Source organism: Glycine soja, chromosome 1, assembly GCF_004193775.1.
Source record: "Glycine soja cultivar W05 chromosome 1, ASM419377v2, whole genome shotgun sequence".
Lineage (NCBI taxonomy): Eukaryota > Viridiplantae > Streptophyta > Magnoliopsida > Fabales > Fabaceae > Glycine > Glycine soja.
The window spans coordinates 51,456,440-51,480,482 of record NC_041002.1 but is presented as its reverse complement, the minus strand read 5'-3'; the positions used below and the strand labels follow the sequence as shown (position 1 = coordinate 51,480,482).

Sequence of the window (24,043 nt, the reverse complement as noted above, 5' to 3'; positions counted from 1 at the left end):
ATGGAATTTCCACTTTCTCTTTCGTCGTTCCCCTCTGTTCCCGAAACAGTCTCTGCACACTACACTGAACTCCATTCACAAAGGAAAAAAAAAAAAGCAGAAGCATAAAGAAGAAGAAGAAGAAGAAGAAGAAGAAGAAGAAGAGAAGAAAGAAATGGCGCATTCTCGGCAACAGAACAAGGCTGGCTTCACGCTCTCCAGCAAGATCAACAACAATGGGAGCTTCTCTTCCGGTACTGGTAGTAAGAGCATATACGACGACGTTTACGGAGGTCCACTGAAGTTCGGCGTTTCGAGCCTCTCCCCTCGTTTCGAAGACTACGGCGAGATTTTCGGAAGCTTCCACACCGTACGCGCCTCTTCCATTCCTGTCCTCGATCTTCCCGCCGTCCACCACTCCGAGGCCTTCTTCGATCCCCGAAACCACGCTTTCAACTACACCGAAGTTTTCGGTGCTTTAGATTTTGCGGTTCCATACGAGAATTTGTTTCACCCCCACACTGCTCTTGACGGTGCCTCCGAAGAAGAAGCCTGGTAATGCAAATGCTACCACTGTTGAAGTTACTTAGCTCACAGTTCGTGATCCCTTCGCATGTTGGTTTTTTTTTTTTTTTCTGTTAGGCGTAGTGTAGAGGATTGGAAACTGTGTTGCTTGCTGTTTTTTTTTTTTTTTTGTCTCATTTAGAGTGAATTAATGACTTTGATTTGAGGGAAATTGTGGCATGTGGATAAGGATGGAGCGTTGTTGATTTGTTGTGATTTAATTTCATGAACTGTTCGCTTAGAAAATTAGTTCTCGTGTGATGAAATTGTGGCCGCTTTGTTTTTGAGGACTTTGATCTTTACTCATTTTTTATTTTCCATAAACAGGACTGGGATTTGGGAGTCTAGAGTGTTGTAGATTAACTAGTGTCTAGTGAAGTAGTGAACTATTTATTTGGAGTTTTTTTATTTTATTTTTGTGAAATAACTATTTGGAGTTTGATTTATGTTGTATGCACTCCTGGTAGTGTATCTGTAATTCCACGTGTTATGATTTGAGGTATTTTTATACTTACTGTAAAATTTGCTTAATTGCATGAAATATACACGCACACACATTACTGCTTTTAATGTACTTCAAAGACTTCAAATATTGCATAGATTGCATGCAATGCAAATATAATTCTGCAACATAATCACGATCTTTCATCATCTACAGGAGTCTTGCAGAAACGGACTCATTCTCTGGAGAATCAGATCAATCTGCAAATAACCAAAGCATGTCGAAAGGAGATCTTTTCCATTCTGTTGACGGTAATGCAGGGTTCGATGTTTTGTATCATAATAAGGTCAATGGTACAAGCAATGAACGTAAGTCAAAGGGGAAAACTCACATGACTCAGCTACATGCTGTTCCTGGTTTCGGTCGAGTATATGATGAAACCACACAATTGCATCAGACTGATCCATCCTTTCAGATTGCTGATGATATTGATCTTGATATGGAATTTAAAGCAGACAAAGTGGAGGGAAACCACCCAAGGAAAACAATGGCACATTTGCGCAATTTTGCCTTTGGGGATCAGACTTTTGATAGTGATCTAAATATTCAAAATGGAGGCAGCAGAAAGGATTCTGATTCCAGGGAGATGTTCATAACTGTGTCAGACATCAACCTCAGAAGTTTGCCCTCTCAAGTGCCTCCCCAGTCTCGTCCACCGCCTGCACTGGATGTAAAAAAGGGGAGTATGCCTGGATTTCATTCAAACAGCAGGCTGGTTGCTTCTGAAGAGACACCAGGTGCTGGTTCACCACCTTTCTTTGATGTGGAGGATCATATGAATTCATCTGCTACAGCTTCTGTTGATGCTATAAAAGAAGCAATGCTTAGAGCGGAAGCAAAACTTAGGAGTGCCAAAGAATTAAAAGAGCGAAAGAAACGAGATTGTGAAAGCCATTTAAAATCAAGTTATGATGCGAAAATTAATGAAGCAAAGATGTGTAAGGATATCAAAAGATTAAGTAGTTTGAACGATCAGACAACGCAGGGAAGTCATGATCAGAGACATTCAAAAACAAAGTTATCTGTCACAGATGACAGGCAGAAACTTAAGAAAGCTTCCCCAGAAACTCTGGACAATTTAGAAGGGAAAAGAGTTTTAAACACGTTCGAGGAAAAGGACAAGATGGAATCCAGGTCATCTCAAGAATCTGATAGAAGTTCAGGAGTTGGGACATGGAAAGACGAATGTGAATTTTTTGAATTGGCAGGAATGGAAGAATCGAGAAGGGTAACTCAACCAACAAAGCAGAGTAAGGATTTGGTGCAAGGTACTGAAACCCAAAAACATGACCAGATGGAAAGAGAAGCATCTAATGTGCAAGAAAAGCATAAACAAGTAAAAGCAACTGCAGAAAATTATCAGGGGGAGGAGTACGAGAAAAAATATAAAGCAGCAAAAGAGGCTTGTGAACATCATGAAAACATTATGAAATCTGAAGCATCTAATGGTAAACATAGGCAACGAGAGCAAATGAAAAAAGAAAAAATGGCCAAAGTATTTGAGGTGGAAGACAATGAGAAGGCTATAAAAATAGCCCACCAGCATGGAAAAACTGAGAAGAAAGTAACTGAAGCTGACCAATCTAGAATCATAGAAGATGTGTGTGAGATGGAACACAGAGAGCATAAACAAGTGGAAATCCAGAAACCCAAAGAAGTAAATAGACAAACACCAAATGAAGTTCAGCTGACCATGGGGCTTAGGGAAAATGAGAAGAAACTCAAAGAGGTTGAAAAGCAACAGCAGAGTATGAAAAGGCACAAGCAATATGAGAAAATCAAAGAAAATGGAAAAACAGAAAGAGAAGCTTTTGCCCTAGGACAGACTGAGCATGAGGAAAAACTGAAAGGTTCTGTGGAGCCAGAAGATATGGATGAAAGATCAAATGTGGCTTTTGAACCGTATTACACAGAGGAAAAAGAGGTCTCCAAAAGAGAAAATGAAATGAAACTAAAACTAGGTGAACAGATTCAGATCAAAAAGAGACTGAAAGAAGCTCATGAAAGAGTAGAAATTGAGAAAAGCCTCAAAAGCTCTTCTGAAAATGAAGAAAGTGATGACGGCCTAACACGTGCTTTCAGGTTGGATGGGAATGGAAAGCAACTTAAAGAAGACTTTGAACTGGAAGTAAATGAGATAAGACTGAAAGAGGCTTCCAAGCAGAGGGAAAATGAGGCATATGAAAAAGATCAAAATAGAAAGAAATTTAAAGATGTTTATGGAGAAGGAAATAGACTTCAAGAAGCAGGTGACAACAAAGGGATTCAGAAAGTTATGAATCAAACTCCAATGCAACAGATTAATGGGATGTTGAATGAGGCTCAAAGGAAAAAAGTCACTGAGAGCACATCAAGCCAAACATTTGCAATGGAAGGAAGTGTAGCTGTATCAAATGAGAATAGTCACCTGGAGCAATCTGAGAATATGGAGCAAGATGTAGGTGAAATGGAAAAAGATAAGGGACTGAACAAAGCTTTTGACATGGAGAGGAATGGAGAAGGGGGAAACATAAAGAATGCTAAAGCAACTAATGAGACAAGGGAAATAGAGAGTGACGAAGATCTTGCAGCTCAATCAGCCTTCATTCATGAAGAATTTATTGGAAAACAGAAGGTATCTAAAGAATCTGTTGCTGACCAAGATATTGGACTGATGAGAACAGAATGCAAAGTTGGAGAAAAGAAATTGAAAGAGATAGGGGTGGAAAATCAACAGGCTAATGAAAAAATCAGAGCACCTGAAATGACTGCAGGAGATGCAGAGCATTCAGGAACCCAGACAGAAAAGGAGGGAGACACAGTGACTAAGGCTGATTACAGAGGCACAGAAGCAGCTGGACCTGCTGCAGTACAAGAGACTGTAAATGTCCAGAAAACTGCCCAGTGGTTCCATGTTGGTCAATCCACAGAAAGCAAAGGAAAGAGTACTAATGAAACTTCTTCTATAGTGAAAGATGCAGAAAGGATGGGAAGAGAAAGAGAGTCGGAAAAGGATCATCTTACACAGACAGAAGAGGAGGGGGATAGAGAAAGAGAACGAGAAAAAGACATTGAGAAAGCAATGCTGGAGGCTGAGAGGGAAAGGGAAAGAGAAAAGGATAGGATGGCTGTTGATAGAGCCACTTTAGAGGCTCGTGATAGGGCATATGCTGAATCTTGTGAAAGGGCTGCATTTGAAAGAGCAACTGTGGAAGCACGGTACAAGGCACTGGCTGAGGCCAGGGAAAGACTTGAGAAGGCATGTGCTGAGGCCAGGGATAAGTCAAACATTGATAAAGAAACTATAGAGGCAAGATTGAAAGCAGAACGCGCTGCTGTAGAAAGAGCAACTGCAGAGGCTCAAGACCGAGCTATGGAAAAATTAAAGAATGAAAGGACTGCATTTGAGTCCAGAGAACGGTTAGCGAGATCTGAATCTGACAATTTTTGCGGAAGACCAGACTCTTCATCCTCCGTGAGTATCATTTTAAATTTACTATTGATAATTTTTGACATTTTTCAATAAATTTCCTATGAATTAATTGACAGGATATGCTGGATCCTGAGTTTCAGAACTTAAGCTCTACCACAGGTTCCAGACATCCATATTCACTTTATGGTGGTGTGTAAAATTCATCACCCCTGCAATGCTTTAGTATGTACTCTCGATCTACATCCTGCTATATAATCTTAACTAAATCTTGTACTTTGCTTGAAGCTGCCTCTTTTTCTGAGAGATCAGATAAAGAAGGTGAATCAGCTCAGAGGTGTAGAGCTAGACTGGAGAGGTATCGCCGAACAGCTGAGCGTGCAGTAAGATCTTCAATCTTTTGATACTCACATATAAAGGCACATAGACAGTAACATAATGATGAATTTTCTGGAAATTTCAGGCTAAAGCTTTGGCAGAAAAGAACATGCGTGACCTTCTAGCTCAGAAGGAGCAAGCTGAAAGAAATGTAAGTACTCATCTATATAATTTTTCTGTGTATAAATTGGTGTTTCTGTGTTTCATTGATTACTCAAGTCTGGTGCTGTTTGCAGAGACTGTCAGAGACTCTGGATGCTGAAGTAAGGAGGTGGTCAGGTGGAAAAGAAGGAAACTTGCGTGCCTTACTTTCTACCTTGCAATATGTAAGTGAAAAATATTCTTAACTAGGCTTATGCTGCTTCTATCTCCTCTACTCCCAACTTCTCTATGACAGTAGTAATTCACAATAGGGTGTGGCATGTTTAGGTCAATGATATGAGTCTCAAATAAATGAGAAATGTATGTATTGGCATGCTTGATCACGATGTTTTTAACTTCCTGCAATTTGGGACCTTTTGAGTTAGGATGAGCATCCATCGAGTCTAATCTAGACTGATAGTTTTGAAGTTGCAGAAAATATGCTGTCTATATGAAATTTTTAACTTTTCTGCCTTATCAGATCCTTGGGCCTGATTCTGGATGGCAAGCAATCCCTTTGACCGAGGTCATTACTTCTGCTGCTGTGAAAAAAGCTTACAGGAAGGCCACCCTGTGTGTTCATCCTGACAAATTACAGCAACGTGGAGCAAGTATTCAACACAAATACATATGTGAAAAGGTTTTCGATCTTTTGAAGGTATGTAATGCTTGCTATTGCTATCTTTCACTTTGTTGATTTTATTCATTTTTTATTTTGTTGCAAAAAAATGGTCCTATACCTAGTATGGATAAGGAATAGAAAGTTGTTCCTGGTTGACTGAGTGGATTACTGGATAGCCGGAAGGTAAAATATTTAGATTGACCACTTTATACATGGTACAACAAAAACATGAGAAGGCGAAAAATGAAATGTACTTGAATTCACTTTTGGTTGACAACGATGTGCAACCCTGATTCTTTTTTTTTTCACCTACTCTACCAAGAACACCAAAAAATAAGGGCATTATCAATTCACATGAGTAGGGATCAAGTGCTTTCCCGAAACTTAGGTGCTACTAGACTATTAAGGGTGTTGGTTGGTTGGCCTTTTTATTTGGAGCATGTCAGTAATTGTTATTTATCCAGGGTCTTAATTCTTATTTTATGTGCTTTGAAAGTTGGCGTTTTCCATTAGAAATGTAAGAAAACTATTTATGAGCATTTATGTAACCGTGTTAGGTTTCTTGATAATTATTCATTGGCATATACAACCAAACATCATTTGATGAGTTCACGGTGCAGTTTAAGATTACCTTTTGGTATAGTTGGCCATTGTCAATGTACAATCTCACGTCATTTAATGACAAAGCTTTGTAGTTTGATAAAGCTTCATATACTACATTAATTATTATACTTAATGTACTTCAGGAAGCTTGGAACAAATTCAACTCAGAGGAGCGGTAACAGCCTGGCAGCCCAGGTCTGTTTTTTTCTCCCTCCCTGTCTCTTGCAAGTGTGTATAGAAGCTTCTTCACCTTGGCCGGGTAATTCCTTCCCCAAGTGACACACAGTCCAAACTTCCAAAACCGTAATAATTATTTTGTCATAGTCTATGTTCTGTTGTAATAGTCTCATAAGTGTTTGTATTTATGAAGAAATTTTTTGCCCATGGTATAGCAAGAAATTAAGAAATACAAAAGTAAATAGATATAAAGCATGGGGCTAAGACTGGCTTTCTGTTAGCAAAATTGGGGATTATTGTTACAATAACTTTTTAATCAATTTTAAGAATAAAAGGACCAAGAAACTGAACAAATTAGGTGGGTGCTGTCAAAGTCAATGTTTAGCAAGAAAAAATGTTAGATCATACATTAACTACTTGAACATTGTTTTGGTGGTGCAACATTTGCTGCTGTTCATGTTATATATCTTATATCAACATCGTTAATTGTTAAAATTGCAGTCAAATGTAGTTCCATGATCCATCCGGGTTTAATCGGTATTATACTATTATTTAAAGTTGGTAATGACCTAATGTTAATTTAAAATAGAATTTTTATTTATCATTTATCAACTTATCTGGTAATGAATATAATCCACATTTTATGTCACGATATCATCAAAGTTCATCTTTTGAGGTTGTGGTGCATGACCTGATGACCCATAAACAAAGAGGTTGGAAACGATAGCAAGACACTAACACTAACAGGTTTTGGAGATTAATTTGCTATTACTACATGGTATAAATAAGAGAGAACTCCTTTCAGATATTTAAAAGCAGCGAAAGAAGCCTGACCTTGTTGTATACTGCATTGCCTTAGACACTACTCCCCAAATAAAAATCTCTTGAAATAATATAAAATGCATTTGGGTGCATGTTTTTATTTTACCTTGTCCTGTGCGCAAGATGGATTTATACAGGCTCTGGAATAGTGCTTAAAACCATTTACATTGACATATAATACAAATAGAATTGTGATTCTCAGTGGTTTTAATGATAGGGTTTAGTGATCCAGATGAATCCTCAGGGCCTTTGAAAAGATCCAGATGAATCCCCCAGGAAAAAAGAGAGGAGGTAGCAACTAGTAAGCTGGATTTCATTGTTTTCACATTATATTAGGTATTTAGGTGGGCTCTTCCTGGTGAAACACCTTGTGTTTTTTATGATTGATGATACACATGGATATAGGAAGCCATAGGCATAGACGCAGCCTTCCTATTTTTTTTTTAAAAAAATTGATTTAAATAATTTTGAACAGTTAGATTAGTAATTTTCACAAATTAGTAATTTCACTTCAGTTTCTTGAAACTACTGGAGATGCTTATTTAATTATTTTTTCTTGAACAAGATTTGCGGAACTGTTTTTTTAATGAAAACATCGGTATAAAAATTCATTATTGAAATATAATATTTTTTATTGAGGATGAAAATTTTAATACTTGACGTAACCGTTAAATATACCTTCACTTGACTTTTAAAAATATTTTAGTAACTTAATCCATTTTATTTTAGAGCAAAAATTCAACATTGTTAATATCTATAAAAAAAAAATAGGGGAATGTTAATAATATACCTTCACTTGACTTTTAAAAATATTTTAGTAACTTAATCCATTTTATTTTAGAGCAAAAATTCAACATTGTCTATCTTTAACTACTTAAATTCAAGGCTGTTAATATAACTTCAATGATTTGGTAGCTTGTATCAGGTTAGGTTGAAACTTTATTGTTATTATTGTACAAAGAAAATACTTTTAAAATTTTATTTATTTAAAATATTAGTTTTCATACTTTTTCTCTCCTCTCTCTTTTCTTTACCTTTTCCTGTTTTGCTCTGACGAAGCATAAAACAAATGGAATTGGTCCCACTATTTCCATTACGCGCGAATGGTTTTGACTATCGATTTTGTGACCCCACAGGGACATAGAAGCATAAAATCGAAGTGTCACACGACAGTCAGGAAAAAAAAACTAATACTCAAGTCCCACCCTCACCCAAAAAATAAGGACATTTTTTATATCTTAAAATTTATTATTAATTGAATTAGTGTTAATTTTTTTAAAAAAATTAATCAACAATATAAACATGAATAATATAAATACAAGAATAAATTAAATTTTCATACTTAAATTTATATAATAATACATAAATAATTAAAAGGAATACATAACTATTTTTTTGGAAACTACCACAAATTTGGGAACAAGTAACATCACTTTCAATTATTAAAATGCACCCTTTCTATATTTTTTCCTTTTTATTTATTTATTTATATATTTATGGTTTTGGGAATGCATGACCCATGTTAAATTTAATATAAATGTAAATTAAATATTTTTATAATGTGAAGTGGTAAAAATAAAATAACAAGGAACATATTAAAAAATTTAGAAGTCATTAACAGGAAAATATCCACCAATCAATTTTTCAACTAATGGCGCATGTGCAAGTGCTTGAGTGTGTAGGTGTGTGCTTTCAATATTTCACCCAGCAAAGTCGTTAATGCATAACCAACGAAAACCTTAAATTGTATTAAAAAATGGGTTGCCATACTCAAAGTGATTGGAAAGTTGTGATGCCTTTGCCCTAAATTCTATGGATGGATTTATTTTTCACTTATTTCAGACTTGAGCGCTCTTCGTACAATATTCTATATATGGTCTGAGAAAACAGTTACGAAATTAATTAGTGTGTTTGAAGTAAATTGATTAATTATTTAGAATTTACACAAGGGCCTCTAGGTCATGAACATTTATTTTAACAAAAACATTTGTACGAAAATTACGAGCAGATAAATCGTCTAATCACATCATAGATGAAAAGGTGCAAGCTAGCATGCATGACCATACAAGGATGGTCTAAAGTGTATTAGTGTGTTCTATATATGAAACTGTCTTTGTACGTAACTTTCGTTTCGTAGTCTTTCTCTTATTTTTAAATTCTCAGTCATATTGTTCTTGTCAACTTTTACCAGCGATTCATTTGAATGTTTCCATGTTTCATGTGCAAGTAATAAATATTTAATCAGAACATGCAATTAAGGGGCACTTTGACCGAGGAAACAAAGCTTGGTACACCAAGAAAAACTAAAATGTCATACTCGCAATTTATTTTAAAAAAAAAAATATTCTTGGTCATGGATACTTGGATATTTCATGACTTTGATTTTATTGTGGGTGGAATTTTGTTGGGACGGCACAAAAAGTCAACCAAAATTGCATCACTCCTCCTGTTTTGTACACAACATTGAAAACAAGACACCAAGCACCACATCAAAGAACACAAATGAAGAAACTTGCACACCAAACCTCACAATATATAAAGCCCTCCCAATCATGTAAAGTGCTATAAGTTATCTCTAATCCACAACTCTCACCAACCATTTCCTTTCATCTACACATTTGCTATTCTATTTTCTCATTCAACAGGATCTAACATGTTTAGATCCACTAGCACTAGAGGACCTGCCAAGTATGAGAGATTAGAAAAAGAACATGCTGACAATGGAACTTCAAATGAGGAGTTTAAGAGGAGCACAAGTTTGCCTTCTCGGGCTATGGGTTCAACCTTTGGAGACATCAATCTACACAGAAACCCCACAAAAAAAGCCAATAGTAAACCCAAGGAGAAGAAGAGTCACCCACTCTTCAGCTTCTTTGATCTTCGCCGGAAGAAGAAAACAACAGCTAGGCCTGAATTTGCGAGGTATCTTGAGTATGTGAAAGAAGGAGGCATGTGGGATTTGAATTCCAATAAACCTGTCATGTATTACAAGTGATAAGATGTAGAGCAAAATGTAAGTGTGATTTTGTTCTTGATCATTAATATATATAGATGAATCAATTGCAAACATCAAGTTCATCTTCCTATTGCTTCCAGTTGGATTTGATGACATAAATTTATGACTTAACATATATATTGAATTCTTAGAGGCCTAAAGACACTGCCATATACAACGTTATTCCTCTTGTCACCTTTTCTGAAAGTTGATTAGAGATATATGGTTTATGTGTTAGTGTTGCACCTCTTAATATCAGGTTTCAGAGTAATTTGAAATGAAATTTGAGAATGTTTTTCATAGGATGTTAGTAGAACTCGGAAATTTTTGTATAGTTGAGACAAACACATTTACAATTTTATACACTAAAATTCATGTAAAATATGAACCCAAGAAATATGTGACCGTGCAACCAGCGTACGTGTTGAATTATGCTTGGAGAGGAGCCGCAATCCCTGACCATCATCGCCATGGTGCGATCAAGTGAGAACAAGACCATTTGACCCTTAATTACCAAGCTTTTTATTGAGTCTTGATTTCATAATAAATTTAATATGCTTTTTTTAGTTTCTTTTATGTAAAATATTAATCGTCTCTCATGATATTATCAAATCCCTGAAGACAGGATCTATACCAATGAATTATTTTTATACATATCAATTTTGTATTCTGTACTTAAATGACTAGAATTTCTTTGACTTGAACCACCATACATAAGTAAATATAGTTTGGAACTTATAGTAATAAAATATTTGATAACTCATAAAAAAGAGGCGTTGGTTTAGATCTTCCTAACTATCTCATTAGTGGTACCTATTATTCAGCACCAGGGATTTAAAGTAGATTCCCAAATAGAACCTGTGAATGATTCTCATGCACTCTACTCGAATGCAATGCAAATATGTCTTATCAGTTATCACTTTGTTGTTCTAGTTATTCCCTAGTTGACACTTGCCATAATTCTACATCATGGTGCAACTGTTTGATTCTCCAACCTATGTTGACATATGGATAAAAATTAAAAGTTTAGATCCCCTAACTCGGAGTGATATGTGACCATAAGTTCCAACGGTGATATTGTCTGTATTAATGCAGGGGTGTCTAAAAAATTTTACTCTTTAAAACTAGAGAAAACCTTCACTTTAAGAAATGTCTGGTTTGCTTATTTATTTATTTTATTTCCGTTATCATTAAAAGTTAAAATAATGCTAAAATATATACTTGATTAAATTTTAGAAATAATTTCAAATTTAAAAATTAGCCCAAAACCATAAACAAATTGCAATAATAGAGGATAGAAAAGTGAGAAAAAAAATATTCTTATTTTTTATGTTGTATTACACTCTAGCACAAGGTTGGTATTTATAGCATATCAAACAACTAAAATCAATCTGATAGCTAAAAATGGTAATCTGTCAAATTGACTTTATTTAACTAATCTTATCTATTGGTTAGAATCACTTCTAACACCTCCCCTTGATTCAAACCAATTACAAACTAGCAACATTCAAAAACTCTCTCAACTCCTTAAACCTTTCACTCTTCAAGGACTTAGTCATAATGTCAACAAGTTGTTTCTCAATTCTGCAGTGTTGAAGTCTGATCTTCCCTTTTCTCACTTGATCTCTGAGGAAATGAAATTTGGTGTCTATATGCTTGCTCTTGCCATGTGACACAGGGTTCTTAGCCAAATCAATTGTTGATTTGGTGTCTACCAACAAATCCACTGCCTCACCAGTAAACACCTTCAATTCTTCAAGTAGAGAAGATAGTCACAAAGCTTGACAGGCAGCTGCACAGGCTACAATGCATTCGGATTCACAAGTGGACAATGCTACTACTGTCTACTTTTTAGAACTCCAGGATATGGGAGACCTTGACAGTAAGAAAACTTGTCCCATGGTGCTCCTTTTGTCAACCAGATCACCAAACCAGTCAGAATCAGAGTAGGCTACAAGGTGTAGGCTATCATCTCCCTTAGTGTGATGAGGAAACAAAATGCCATATCTGAGTGTTCCTCTCAGATACCTCATGATTCTTTTAGCTGCAATCAAGTGTTGTTGTCTAGGATCACTCATAAACCTGCTGACCAAACCAACATCGAAGGCCACTTCTGGCCTGCTGTGACAAATAAACCCCAAGCTACCAATAATCTGCCTAAACATAGTTCCATCAACAGAGCCTTCATCTTCACTCTTCACAAGCTTTACATTCAATGTAGCTGGAGTGTCTGCTGGTTTACAACCCATCATTTTAAATTTCTTCAGGACTTCAAAGATATATTTCCTTTGATGCATGAAAATGCCTTTCTCGGTGTAGGCAAATTCAATCCCCAGAAAATAGGATAGAATGCCCATATCAATCATCTCAAATTCACTCTTCAATCCTTGCTTGAGTGATTCAATAGCAGTCAAACTACTACCAGTGATGAGTAAAACATCAACATACAAGCACAACATCACAATCTCAGTTTCACTTATTGTTTTGATATGCACACCATGCTCAATTGAGCATTTCTGAAAGCCAAAACCAGTGAGAAAAGAGTTAATCCTTTTGTTCCATGCCCTAGGTGCTTGTTTCAAGCCATACAAGGCCTTCTTCAGTCTCAAAACCTTTTATTCTTTACCTTTACATATAAAGCCAAGAGGTTGTACCATAAAAACTTCTTCATCAAGTGGCCCATTTAGAAAGGCTGACTTGACATCTAGTTGCCACAATTTCCAATTTCTCCAGCTAGCTAGGGAAACAATCAATCTTACAGTCTCCAATCTTGCTACTAGAACAAATACTTCAGTATAGTCTAAACCTTCCTGCTGCATGAATCCTTTAACCACCAGCCTAGCTTTCTGTTTGGCAATCGACCCATCAGGTTGAGTTTAATTTTAAAAACCCATTTAACAGTAGTAACCTTTTTGTTCTGAGGTAAATTTACCATTTCCCAGGTATCATTCTTTTCAATGCTCTTCAATTCTTCCTCTATTGTTGATCTCCGTACTTCCTTAGAGATAGGTTCCTCAAAAGTAATAGATTCCATGTCTGCCATAAGTGCCATATGCTGAACCAAATCACCATCCTCAGTAATTGCACTATCAAGGTAAACCTGATAATCTTTGAGTCTTAAGGGAAAACTTATGGCTCTTACAGGTCTATCAACCACCATCTGAGGTTCATTATTGACCACTTCTTGATGTATCTCTCCTACTGGATCATCATCTTTCAATTCAAGCTGAATCTTCGTCACAGAAGTAGGTTAAAACTCTCCCCATGAGCTTAATTCATCAAAGTAGACATCTCTACTAAATAGAACTTGTTGATTCTTTGGATTGTATAGTTTGTATGAACTAGTAGAGTTGTATCCAACAAAAATCATTGGCTCACTCTTGTCATCCAACTTCTTTCTCCTCTGATCAGGAACATGCCTATAGCATAAGGATCCAAAAATCCTAAAATGTTTGACTGAAGGTTTGCTTCCTGACCAAGCTTCTTCTGGAACCATGGAGTTAAGCCTCTTGGTTGGACACCTATTTAGAACATGCACAACTGTCATAGCTGCTTCACCCCAAAAACTATGAGGAAGATTCTTCTTTTTAAGCATGCTTCTAACCATGTTCAAGATTGTCCTATTCCTTCTTTCTGTAATGCCATTATGTTGGGGAATGTAAGGAGCAGTTACTTCATGAACTATACCATGCTCCTTACAGAAACCTTCAAGTTCTCCAGATGTGAATTCGCCTCCATCATCTATTCTTAGAATTTTAATGCACTTTCCAGATTGCTTCTCCACAAAAGCTTTGAAATCTTTAAAGATGTTGAACACATCACTCTAGGCTTTGATTGGGTAGAGCCACACCTTCCTGCTCAGATTATCAACAAAAGAGACAAAATATCTATTTCCTCCTAATGATGGAGTGTTAAGAGATCCACAAATATCTAAGTAAACAACATGCAGTTTTTCACTAGCCTTAGAAGTAGTAAAATTGCTTAAGGAATTCCTGGGTTGTTTGTTGATTAAGCAATTATCACATATCTTCTTAGGAATTTTAATTGGAGGGAGACTAGTTAACATTTCTTTGGATCTCAAGAGGCTCATATCTCTAAAATTTTAGTGGCCTAGTCTAAGGTGCCATAACCATGAATCATCTGACAAAGTTGCAGTGGAAAGACACTGAGATTCAATGGTGCTTAGGCTTACCTTGAAGGTTCTATTCTTGGCCAATGGAGCTTTCATCACCAGTCTCTTCGCTTTGTCATGGATTTCTAGAAAACCTTTAATTGAATTCACTGAACATCCTTTCTCCAGGAGCTAACCCAAGCTGATCAAATTAGTGGTCATTCTAGGAACATACAATACTTCTGTAATCATTGCTTGTCTTCCATCTTCTCTTTTGACTAGTGCATTTCCAGAACCTTCAGCCTGAGTGGTTCTATTGTCTGCAAATTTCACAGTACTCTTCTTCTTTGGATTAAAATTGACAATCCAATCTCGATGCCTTATCATATGATTATAACACCCAGAATCTATGTACCATACTTCATTGTTGTAAGATTCTGGATTGGTGATCATCATTAGCATCGAAGGTTGCTCCTTGGAGCTTGCTTCATTCTCTTCTTTATCCATGTGTGCCTGATGATCTCCGTGTGACCGGCTCCCTTGATGATCTGTGTGACTTGTTGGAGCTGTACATTATGTAGAAAAGTGCCCAATTTGATTACAATTGAAGTATTTGAGCCTCTTCCTATCAACCTTTTTCTTTCCTCCTCGCCAATTATTGAAGTCCCCTCTTTTATTGGAGCTTTCTGGTTGATCTTGATCGATCTTTCCTTGATCTTGGTTTTGACTATTTCTTCCAAAGACACCTCTAATATCTTTTCCATGACCTCGACCTCTGAAATGTCCTTTGAAGTTGTGGCCTCCTTTTTTTAAAGTATAAGCCTGCAATGCTTGATGATCACCAGACTTCTATGAACCTCTTTCAATAAGTCTTTGCTCATGTGCCTCAAGAGAACCTTGAATTTCTTCTACCTTCAAATCTTCGAGCTTCTTGGATTCTTCAATGGCTACAACAATGTGGTCAAATTTGGGATTGAGAGTTCTGAGAATCTTTTCAACAATTGTTTGATCTATGATTTTCTCACCGTAATTTTTCATTGCATTCGTGTGGAAGATGACTCTGTTGAAGAACTCAGCTATCTTCTCATTGTTCTCCATTTGCATTAATTCATATTGTCGTCGCATCATCTGGAGTCTCACCTTCTTTAGTTGCTCTGTGCCTTCGTTCCATTTTTCCAGAATCTGCCACGCTTCTCACGAAGTTGCAACACTTGCAATCTTCTCAAAGTGCTTCGCATCAACGCATTGATGCAGTAAAAAGGTCGCTTTACAATCTTTCTTCTTATTTTCTTTGTAAAGTGCCTTTTGCACATCTGTGGCATCGGTTGTGTGCACCGGAAACCCTTCTTCTACAATTTCTGTGACTTCTTGATAACCAAGAATCGTCTTCATCTGCATGTACCATTGATCTCAATTCTTTCCATTCAAGGGGGGAAGACTTGTTGAGTAATTGACGCCTGTTGGTCCCATCATGTGTGTCACAAGGATCCCTCTATCGAACCTTGACTCTGGATACCAATTTGTTGGAGCAAGAACAAAACTTAAACACACACACACACACAGATTACAGTAACAAAGGATAGAAAAGTGAGAGAAAAAATATTCTTATTTTTTCTGTTGTATTACACTCTAGCACAAGGTTGGTATTTATAGCATATCAAACAACTAAAATCAATCTGATAACTAGAAATGGTAATCTGTCAAATTGACTTTATTTAACTAATCATATCTATTGGTTAGAATCACTTCTAACAGATATTTACTCGCAATGACATATGTGATGATTTATGGGTTATGTGTAGCGATGCATGGTGGTTGGAGTTAAGTGTGAATGGAAACTTCTATTGGTGGTGAGACTTGTTTCGATGAGGATTGGTGAGGGAGAGCTCACAATTTTGAGTAGAAGATAACAAAGGAATGGTGGTCGTTTCAATTTGACCAATTATGCAATTAAGTCAACAACTATCTTGATTTGTAACTAGTTGTTAGGTGGTGATGTGAGTTTTGGCGCTAAGATAGCAATGTGAATAAGAAAACAAAAACAAGAAATGGAAATGAAAAATGAACAACAAACATTTTTTGTTTAAATCTTAAAACAAAAGTTATATTTAGAAAATGAACATGGAAAAAAAAAGGTTTTGCAAACCAACCACATTCCAAATTTACAAGAGTTATTAGGTTAAATGACTTAGTTGGTGAAAACTTATAAGGTGTAGCCATATATGTGATTGTAAAAAAAATAAATTATACCTTCAAGAAGAAAGTTTTTTTTTAAAAAAAAAAACTTAATAGTGTAATTTACAACTATAGGTGAAAAAACAAAAAATGGTGTTTTCATCTTAATTAATTATATAGTCAAACTTAAGTGGAAATTAAAAATTCAGCTTATAATAATAATCTACATATAAATTTCTAAAACAATTACTAAAATAATGTCACACACATAGTTCATATTTTAACATATCTATTATTTTATTATGCATTTACATGCAATGCTGATTATTAATTTTTTAATTAATGAATGCATTTTGAAGTAAATGGTTCATTTTTGTATCCTTCTGGTTGTACAACCTATTTATTTGATAGTTATCTGACCCTCGAAAGTGTGAAAAAAACACTTGTCTCATTTCTATTATCATGTCACACAAACCTTCTATAACCACTTATAAAATATATTTGAAAATATCCAGGTAACAATAAAATCATGATATGAAAAAATCATTTCTCGAAAATATTAAAAGATATAGGCACAAAAATAAGAGGAGAAAATTGATCTAAAAAAGTAACATCACACTTAAATGTTTATGGTTAGGTCTTAGGTCTTCTTAACTCTTAAAAAAGTCAAATCCACAAACATAAGAATGCAGACTAAAATTATAAAATTTATTTTTCAAAATGCACATGCTCCATAAATATAAAAAAGAAAATGCAAGAGTTGATTTGGACATGTCTACTAAAGAATTTTCGCGGTTAATGCTGAAAATTGAAATTCAACACAACATTCTACGTATCTTATGCATACCTATTCGAAATTTCAAATTCTAAAAGAATAGAAAACGACGTGTCTTTGGCAACAAGGAGGAAGAGTGGCTTTCCCTAGTTCTTTTTTTGAATCCGGTTCAACGGGCCTCGTCCTAGATATTTATTTATTCGCATTCATTAAACGGTGTCGTGCGTCGTTGAGATTTTTTTGTTTTTGATCCCAGTGCTTTCTAAACATTGAATGGGCTGGGCCACGGAGGGTCCACAGAAGAAGGAACCCAAAAAGAGAGAAAAAACTAAAGAATAGAAAATAAGGCCTGGTCCCGACCCCAAACAATTGCGGAGGAAAAGTTGCATCAAATTCCAGAAGCAGAGAGAAAACTCCACAATTTAACTCAAGAAGAGGCGGTCACAAAACACAACACTGAGAAAGAAACGATGCGATTTTCTTGGAGAAGAGGTTAGGTTGTTGGGTGTTAGTGTTAAATATATAAAGAACAGAACAGTCGCCAACGTTAACATTAACAAACATCCTCAAAATATGCGCACGCCTCTGCTTCCCGCTGCTTCATCTGCTTCGTTCTTCACTCTCTTTCTCGCTTAGCCTTCACTTTCTTCTCTCTGTTTCTTCTTTCTTCTGCCAGGTATTTTCTATTTCTCTTGTGTCTTCAGACTCTTTCTTCTTCTTCTTTTTTTCTCTTTCTATGTTGATGTTTTCGAAACATTTGGATAGTTGTTTGAATTTTGAATTCTGTTTCTGAGAACAGTTTAGGTATCTGTTTTATTATTATTTCCTGATTTTCTGGGGAAGTGAGTATGTAAATATTATTGTGTCACATGCTTTGTTTTAAATATGTTCAAGGAAGGAGGGACGATGGCATGATATTTTGTTATTAGGAGTTTTTCTTTAACAAGAGAAAAAAAAATTGTATTTATCCCGCCTATATCGACTATCCGTCAAATTAGATTAATTGGGAGATTTTGCGTTTTGGAATGTTTTTTTTTTATCTCAGCTGAATGTAATTTTTCTGCATATGGTGGTGGTTTGGGTTGAGGGAGGCAATAATCCTCCCCTTGCCTCTCTTGTTTTCTCATTCTCTCCAGAAGAACAAAGCAACATTCAATTTCGTTAATTTAGTTTGTATTCAATGATTCAATCGTGAGTTAATGGTAGTTATTGCATTAGGGGTTTGGATAGATTGTTAAAACTCACATATATTTGGCTTTATGTTTGTACAGCGATGCCGACTTTTACTGCCATGGCACTGGATAGGTTGATAGAGCCCGGAGCTTCTAAGCCAGTTGATAAATCTGCTCCAACTTCAATGCCTGTGCCAAACTCGCAGAAGCTGGAGAGGAGTACTAGTGCGCCCGCCAAGAAAAGTAAGGTTCCTCAGCCTCCATTGAAGCCGGCACTTTATACCACTCCTGAAGTGACACCACTTCCAGATGCGCCTTCTTCGTTCCCTCCTTCACCATACATCATCAACCACAAACGCCGTGGTCCACGCCTCCTCAAGAGTTCCTCTGAGGCCAGTGCACTGTCTGAGGTGAATATTCGTTGTGATGATGATAATGATAAGAGCGTAGATGCTGTTATTACAAGTTCAGCTGGTGACCTCCAAGTTACTTCTACAAAGCCTGAACTTGTTAAAGAAGAGAAGGTGAATGGTGTTTATGACGGCCAACTTGATAGAAGCAATGATGTTGACCATGCAAATGGACACAGAGAAACTGGAAGTGGTAGCTTAACCAATGGATTACTCAAGGAAAAGCCACCGGCATTGAATTTGGACAGAGTTAGCGAGGTTGAAGACTTTTTTTATCCATTAGACTCAATGAGTTTCTCTAGTAACACAGATGGGGAAGAGAATGCAGGGACAGAATTGTCTATGAAACTCAGCAGTCCCAGTACGGAGTTTTATGATGCCTGGGAAGGTAAATCGGGTTAACTTTGCTAATCGTTTCTGTTACAGTGGATGTTGTATTAATCTTATTGCATATTCATTTACTGCTCATATAGGGGAGGAAGTGAGGATTATTACTTTTGTAATGAAGTGCCTTAGAAATATTTCATGTCATAAATTAACTTACTTGGCTCTTCTCTTCATGTAGAATTATCTTCTGAAGGCATGTCTCAAAATTCTACATACGACATTGAAGCTGAATTGCGTGAAGTAAGGTTAAGTCTGTTGGTGGAGATAGAGAAGCGGAAGCAAGCTGAAGAATCCATCAACAACATGAGAAGCCAATGGGAAAGCATTAGGCAAGGGTTATATCAAGCAGGAATTATTTTGCCTGCATATCTTAATGCCACTGCTGAGGATGAGCAGCTGACTTCTGATCCCGTGGAAGATCTATGTCAACAAGTTTATATTGCTAGGTTCATATCAAATGCCATTGGAAAAGGAATTGCCAGGGCAGAGTTGGAGACAGAGATGGAAGCTCAACTAGAGGCAAAGAACTTTGAGATTGCTCGACTTTTGGATCGTCTCCACTGTTATGAGACCATGAATAGGGAGATGTCTCAGAGGAACCAGGAAGCAGTAGGTGAGACTTATGTCATTTAATTGGTCTGGGGTTGTTTGAATCAAAGAAACATCAATCATTGTTTTTTCCTACATTTAACTGCATATATCCATCTAGCTATGGTAATTTGATCTGTTAATTTATTTTTCCTCATTACACAATCATCATTCTGCTGTGCATTAATTTGGATTGGCTCAATTACACATCTAGGCAGATGTTGATAGACATGAGTTTATGTGTTGATCTAGTATTCTGGTCATACTGTGACTGTGGTGTGGTTGCTTTTATGACTGTTCAGTGTTCAAACTTGTTTGTCCGTGGGTGGTCCAGGGATTTTTATCAGGTCACTTCAATCTGCAGATGGTTATGATTTTGTAAATAATGAATGGTGATTGGTGGTTGAAAATTATTTATGGCATTCCCTCATCCCACCTTCACAAAAAAATAATAATAATGTGAATCATTATAATTTGGAGAGATAGTATGAGCTTATGGCTTAAGGCTTGTATGGATTATTATTCCTATAATAGAAAAAATCCCTAACACATTTTGCAGCCATTAAACCTTATTGAAACATATTACTATTGCAAAGTGTGTTTGGAACGTGTGATGGTGTTTGACTATTTAGGTCCTTTCATATAAATTCTATATGGTTCTGATGTTTCTTTAAAGCTTTAACTTTGTATTTGGTTTGCTTGAATGACTTCTGAACATTAGGTGCATGGAATGTTTTATAAAAAAATATTGGTCACATGGAATAATACACTTGTAGGGGTGACAGTTGTTCACTTGCTAGTTTGGCACAAATTTTATGTTGTCTTGATGTGATCTTTTGGGAGGTATTTGTTATCAGCGTTGCAGTAAGAGAATAAACCTCAGCTGTCATTGTGAGCAAAACCTGCATTTTTTAAACTACTTTTACTTCTAGTGAGTCCATTGTCCAAGATAGGAGAATTTTTTTTATGTCTATATTGTGAACCATTGCCATTGACCTCTACTGACTAGATGATTATGCCCTAATATTCTATTAATATATACATCAGGGAAATGCCTGCTTGTTAGTTGGCATGGGTACCTTGGAGGGTCATTTTATGCAACCTTATCCTTGCATATGCAAAAAAGGCTGTTTCTATATTCGAATCCATGACCAACTAATGTCCCATTCTACTTAGCTTGATAAATTTGTTACTCATTTATGCTTTTTGCTGTCTTGTCTAGAGATGGCACGGTGTGAGAGGCAAAGGAGCAGCAGGAGGCAGAGATGGATTTGGGGCTGCATCACAACTGTGATTGCTCTTAGTACTGCAGCAATAGCATGGTCTTATCTCCCAACGAGTAAAGGATCATCCTCTGCTGACCATGATCTTGTTCCTGAATATGATGACACAGCCAAGTAGTTTACCACAACCACTAACTGCAACGAGTATTATGATAGGAGAGCACAATATAAGTTTTACATACCTCTTTGATCAGTTGCAATTTTCTGGCATTCTGAGTATGGTGCACAATTTAGATATACAATGAATTAGTGCGTTCCTAGATCAGTGAAGTGTTTTGATCCGTATTGTTGAGAAAATATCCCATAACTAACTATGCATTCGAGGGGTGCTGGCAGTTTCACTTGGAAATTTTCGAGGATTCGTTTGACCATCCGATCCATCGGGCACGATGCTTTAGCATTCTCATACAGCAAGAGAGAATTGGATTGACATCATCTGATCAGGGAAATCTGGTTGCACTAGTAGGTTACAGATGCATTACGTTAGCGATTCTGATAAAGTACTGTTTTATTATGTTAGTCAAAAGATGTATTTGCACCCATTCATATTTTTAACCGTAGGTGAGATTTTTTTTAATTATTTATCATTTGTTGAATACCCTTTCATTGTTGTTGTTTTGCATAACCAGGTCTTAGTGAACTGTGGATAAAACGTCGATAATGTACAATAATTTTTTATTCACGATTTATTACTTGAGTAATTATAATTATAATTCTAATTGGGTTTAGTTGACGTGTGTGCACATGTTAAGAGTTCAGAAATTTTATTAATTTTATGTAAATTTTAAAAATTAATTTGATTTTTCTTATTTTCTTATAATTAAACAAGTTATCTATTTGATTTTGTTTTCTCTCTCAACTATCTATCTCTATTATCTTCTATTCCTTTTTTTTTAAAAAAAAAAACTCATTTTCTTATCTCTGATATGTTCTATTTTAATTATCCCTCCCCATATCTTCTATTTTTGAAAACTCACCTTTATTAAATAGCCTATACTGGTACGGTAGACATTCTTTATTTATCTTCGGCAGTGCCATAGGATTGTGTGTGTGTTTTTTAAGTCTCTAATTCTTTGTATATAATATATCACTCCTAATTGGTTTGCCGCTATGAAGCTCGACATATAGTACCAAAGTAGTAACAAAAAAGATTCTCATTTTCTAAATTCTTAAACATTTAAGGATTTTTATTTTAGCTCTTTAACTCTTCTTTAGCCGGTCAACATTTCTAGCTCTTTATCATTTTTTAAATTCTTATTTAAAAAGAAAAGTTAGGGACTAAACTCATAAATATATGGGGAATAAAAATAGAAATTCTGAAATATTTAGGGGTCTAAATTCCATAAATAACTTTTTTAAATCTCGAGAATGTATTTTTTTCTAAAAATATAACATGGAAATGTTATTTTTGGATATTATTAAAAAATGTGTTTGATTAATTATTAAAATTGGTTGAGATTATTTTTTATATTTTTAGGAATAATTAAGACATGTATTTGGTTGAGTTATTTTTTTTTGGATATATATATATTATAAATATTAAAATATTTTTATTACAAAAACTCGTGTTATATCCATCATTCTCTTTCACAGAACAAAGGAGTGAGATTGTCTATTAACAAAGGTGCATTGAAGGAAAAGGAAAATTAGCAAAATCTAAAAATGAAAATAGAAGTATATTAAATTGTGGGGACATTAATTGGACAAGAACAAAATTTGTGGGTTTGAAAAAAATTTAAGCATGTATCATGAAAACACAATAAGAAAGTACTATGTTAGTGATTAATAAGAAGATCTATGTGTGTGTGCGTATGTGTGTGTGTGTGCGGCAGGGGGGGTGTGTGTGCTAGATACACATCTGTTGCACACTTAAAGGAATAAGAGGAAGCATGAAGATAAATGCAAGATGAGAGAAAAGAGGTTTTCTCATTAATTAACTTTTTGTCAATACAGGAAATGAGTTTCTATATACAACAACATACAACTGGATGGTATGTATATCTGTAATCATATTAACTAACTTTCAGATTTTTGGATTACACACCAACATTCCCCCTTAATCCAAAACATCCAGCTGATTCTAAATTCATTAAGGTTCTCAACTTCGCAAATCTTTCATATTTCAAAGGTTTGATAAAAACATCAGCAACTTGGTCATTGGTGTTGCAATATACAAGCTCCAATCTTCCTTTGCTTACTTAATCTCTAAGGAAATGATATTTAGTTTTGATGTGCTTGCTTTTTCCATGAGAAACTGGATTCTTTGACAAGCTAATGGCTGATTTATTGTCAACATACATTTGTACTGGCCTTTCATACTGTAATTTCATCTCTTCGAGCAAAGCTTCCAGCCACAAACTTTGACAAATGGCTTCAGCTGACACTATATATTCAGCTTCACAAGAGGAGAGTGCTACTACACTTAGCTTCTTTGAACATTAGGATATTGGTGCATCCAGATACTTAAACAAGTATCCAAAGGTACTTTTTCTTTCAACCTTATCACCACACCAATCTGAATCAGAGTAGGCTTTAATGCATGATTTGTTTTGATCATTCCCTATTGGAAACAATAAACCAAAATCACTTGTTCCCTTGAGATACCTCAAGATATGCTTAGTTGCAGTCATGTGAGGAGCTCGAGGATTACCCATGAATCTGCTAAGCAATCCCACTCCATAACTAATGTCAGGTCTGCTGTTGCATAGGAATATGAGTGAGCCAATAATTTGCTTGAACAATGTTGCATCAACTGGCTTTTCATCCAGTTCTTCTGTTAATTTTAAGTTTGGCATCACGGGTACTGGGACTGTGTTGCAATTCTCCATATTAAAGCGTTTTAGAACCTCACCAGTGTATTTTTTTTGGTGTAGGAAGATTCCCTTCTGTGTATGCATAAATTCAAAACCAAGAAAATAATGCAGGATTCCAAGATCTATCATGTCAAACT

At 35.8% G+C, this 24,043-nt stretch overlaps 3 protein-coding genes across 8 annotated transcripts; all 3 read left to right on the top strand.

Annotated features, from left to right (window-relative positions):
- Positions 1-7,706, top strand: LOC114420359 (auxilin-like protein 1). 5 transcript variants are annotated; one of them, XR_003668389.1, is made up of 9 exons: positions 2-534; positions 1,202-4,499; positions 4,574-4,646; positions 4,743-4,837; positions 4,918-4,983; positions 5,069-5,158; positions 5,455-5,631; positions 6,342-6,457; positions 7,422-7,706. XR_003668389.1 is itself a non-coding variant. In XM_028386281.1 (9 exons), exons 1-8 carry the CDS (start codon positions 155-157, stop codon positions 6,375-6,377), a joined length of 4,215 nt encoding a protein of 1,404 aa, XP_028242082.1. In that variant the 5' UTR covers positions 2-154; the 3' UTR covers positions 6,378-6,393; positions 7,415-7,706. The 5 variants fall into 5 exon arrangements, 2 of the variants coding, with proteins under 2 accessions (XP_028242082.1, XP_028242076.1); XR_003668388.1 differs by having other exon boundaries at positions 7,415-7,706; XM_028386281.1 differs by having other exon boundaries at positions 6,342-6,393; positions 7,415-7,706.
- A 1,989-nt stretch (positions 7,707-9,695) lies between these two features.
- Positions 9,696-10,450, top strand: LOC114420352. The gene has a single exon (XM_028386272.1). It carries the CDS (start codon positions 9,851-9,853, stop codon positions 10,190-10,192), a length of 342 nt encoding a protein of 113 aa, XP_028242073.1. The 5' UTR covers positions 9,696-9,850; the 3' UTR covers positions 10,193-10,450.
- A 7,162-nt stretch (positions 10,451-17,612) lies between these two features.
- Positions 17,613-21,806, top strand: LOC114420346. Of its 2 annotated transcripts, none has more exons than XM_028386266.1 (4): positions 17,613-17,929; positions 18,525-19,223; positions 19,401-19,835; positions 20,858-21,004. In XM_028386266.1, the coding sequence occupies exons 2-4, from the start codon at positions 18,527-18,529 to the stop codon at positions 20,959-20,961; spliced, it is 1,236 nt and encodes a 411-aa protein (XP_028242067.1). In that variant the 5' UTR covers positions 17,613-17,929; positions 18,525-18,526; the 3' UTR covers positions 20,962-21,004. The 2 variants fall into 2 exon arrangements, with proteins under 2 accessions (XP_028242067.1, XP_028242064.1); XM_028386263.1 differs by lacking the exon at positions 20,858-21,004 and adding an exon at positions 21,033-21,806 and having other exon boundaries at positions 17,617-17,929.
- The last annotated feature ends 2,237 nt before the right edge of the window (positions 21,807-24,043 follow it).

Excerpts from the sequence above, each read along its gene's own strand:
- LOC114420359 (XM_028386281.1), top strand. The coding sequence starts at position 155 with ATGGCGCATTCTCGGCAACAGAACAAGGCTGGCTTCACGCTCTCCAGC. Across the intron at positions 4,500-4,573 it reads GACCAGACTCTTCATCCTCC|GATATGCTGGATCCTGAGTT; the intron begins GTGAGTATCATT and ends ATTAATTGACAG. Across the intron at positions 4,984-5,068 it reads AGGAGCAAGCTGAAAGAAAT|AGACTGTCAGAGACTCTGGA; the intron begins GTAAGTACTCAT and ends TGCTGTTTGCAG.
- LOC114420352 (XM_028386272.1), top strand. The coding sequence starts at position 9,851 with ATGTTTAGATCCACTAGCACTAGAGGACCTGCCAAGTATGAGAGATTA.
- LOC114420346 (XM_028386263.1), top strand. The coding sequence starts at position 18,527 with ATGCCGACTTTTACTGCCATGGCACTGGATAGGTTGATAGAGCCCGGA. Across the intron at positions 19,224-19,400 it reads GTTTTATGATGCCTGGGAAG|AATTATCTTCTGAAGGCATG; the intron begins GTAAATCGGGTT and ends CTCTTCATGTAG. Across the intron at positions 19,836-21,032 it reads GAGGAACCAGGAAGCAGTAG|AGATGGCACGGTGTGAGAGG; the intron begins GTGAGACTTATG and ends TGTCTTGTCTAG.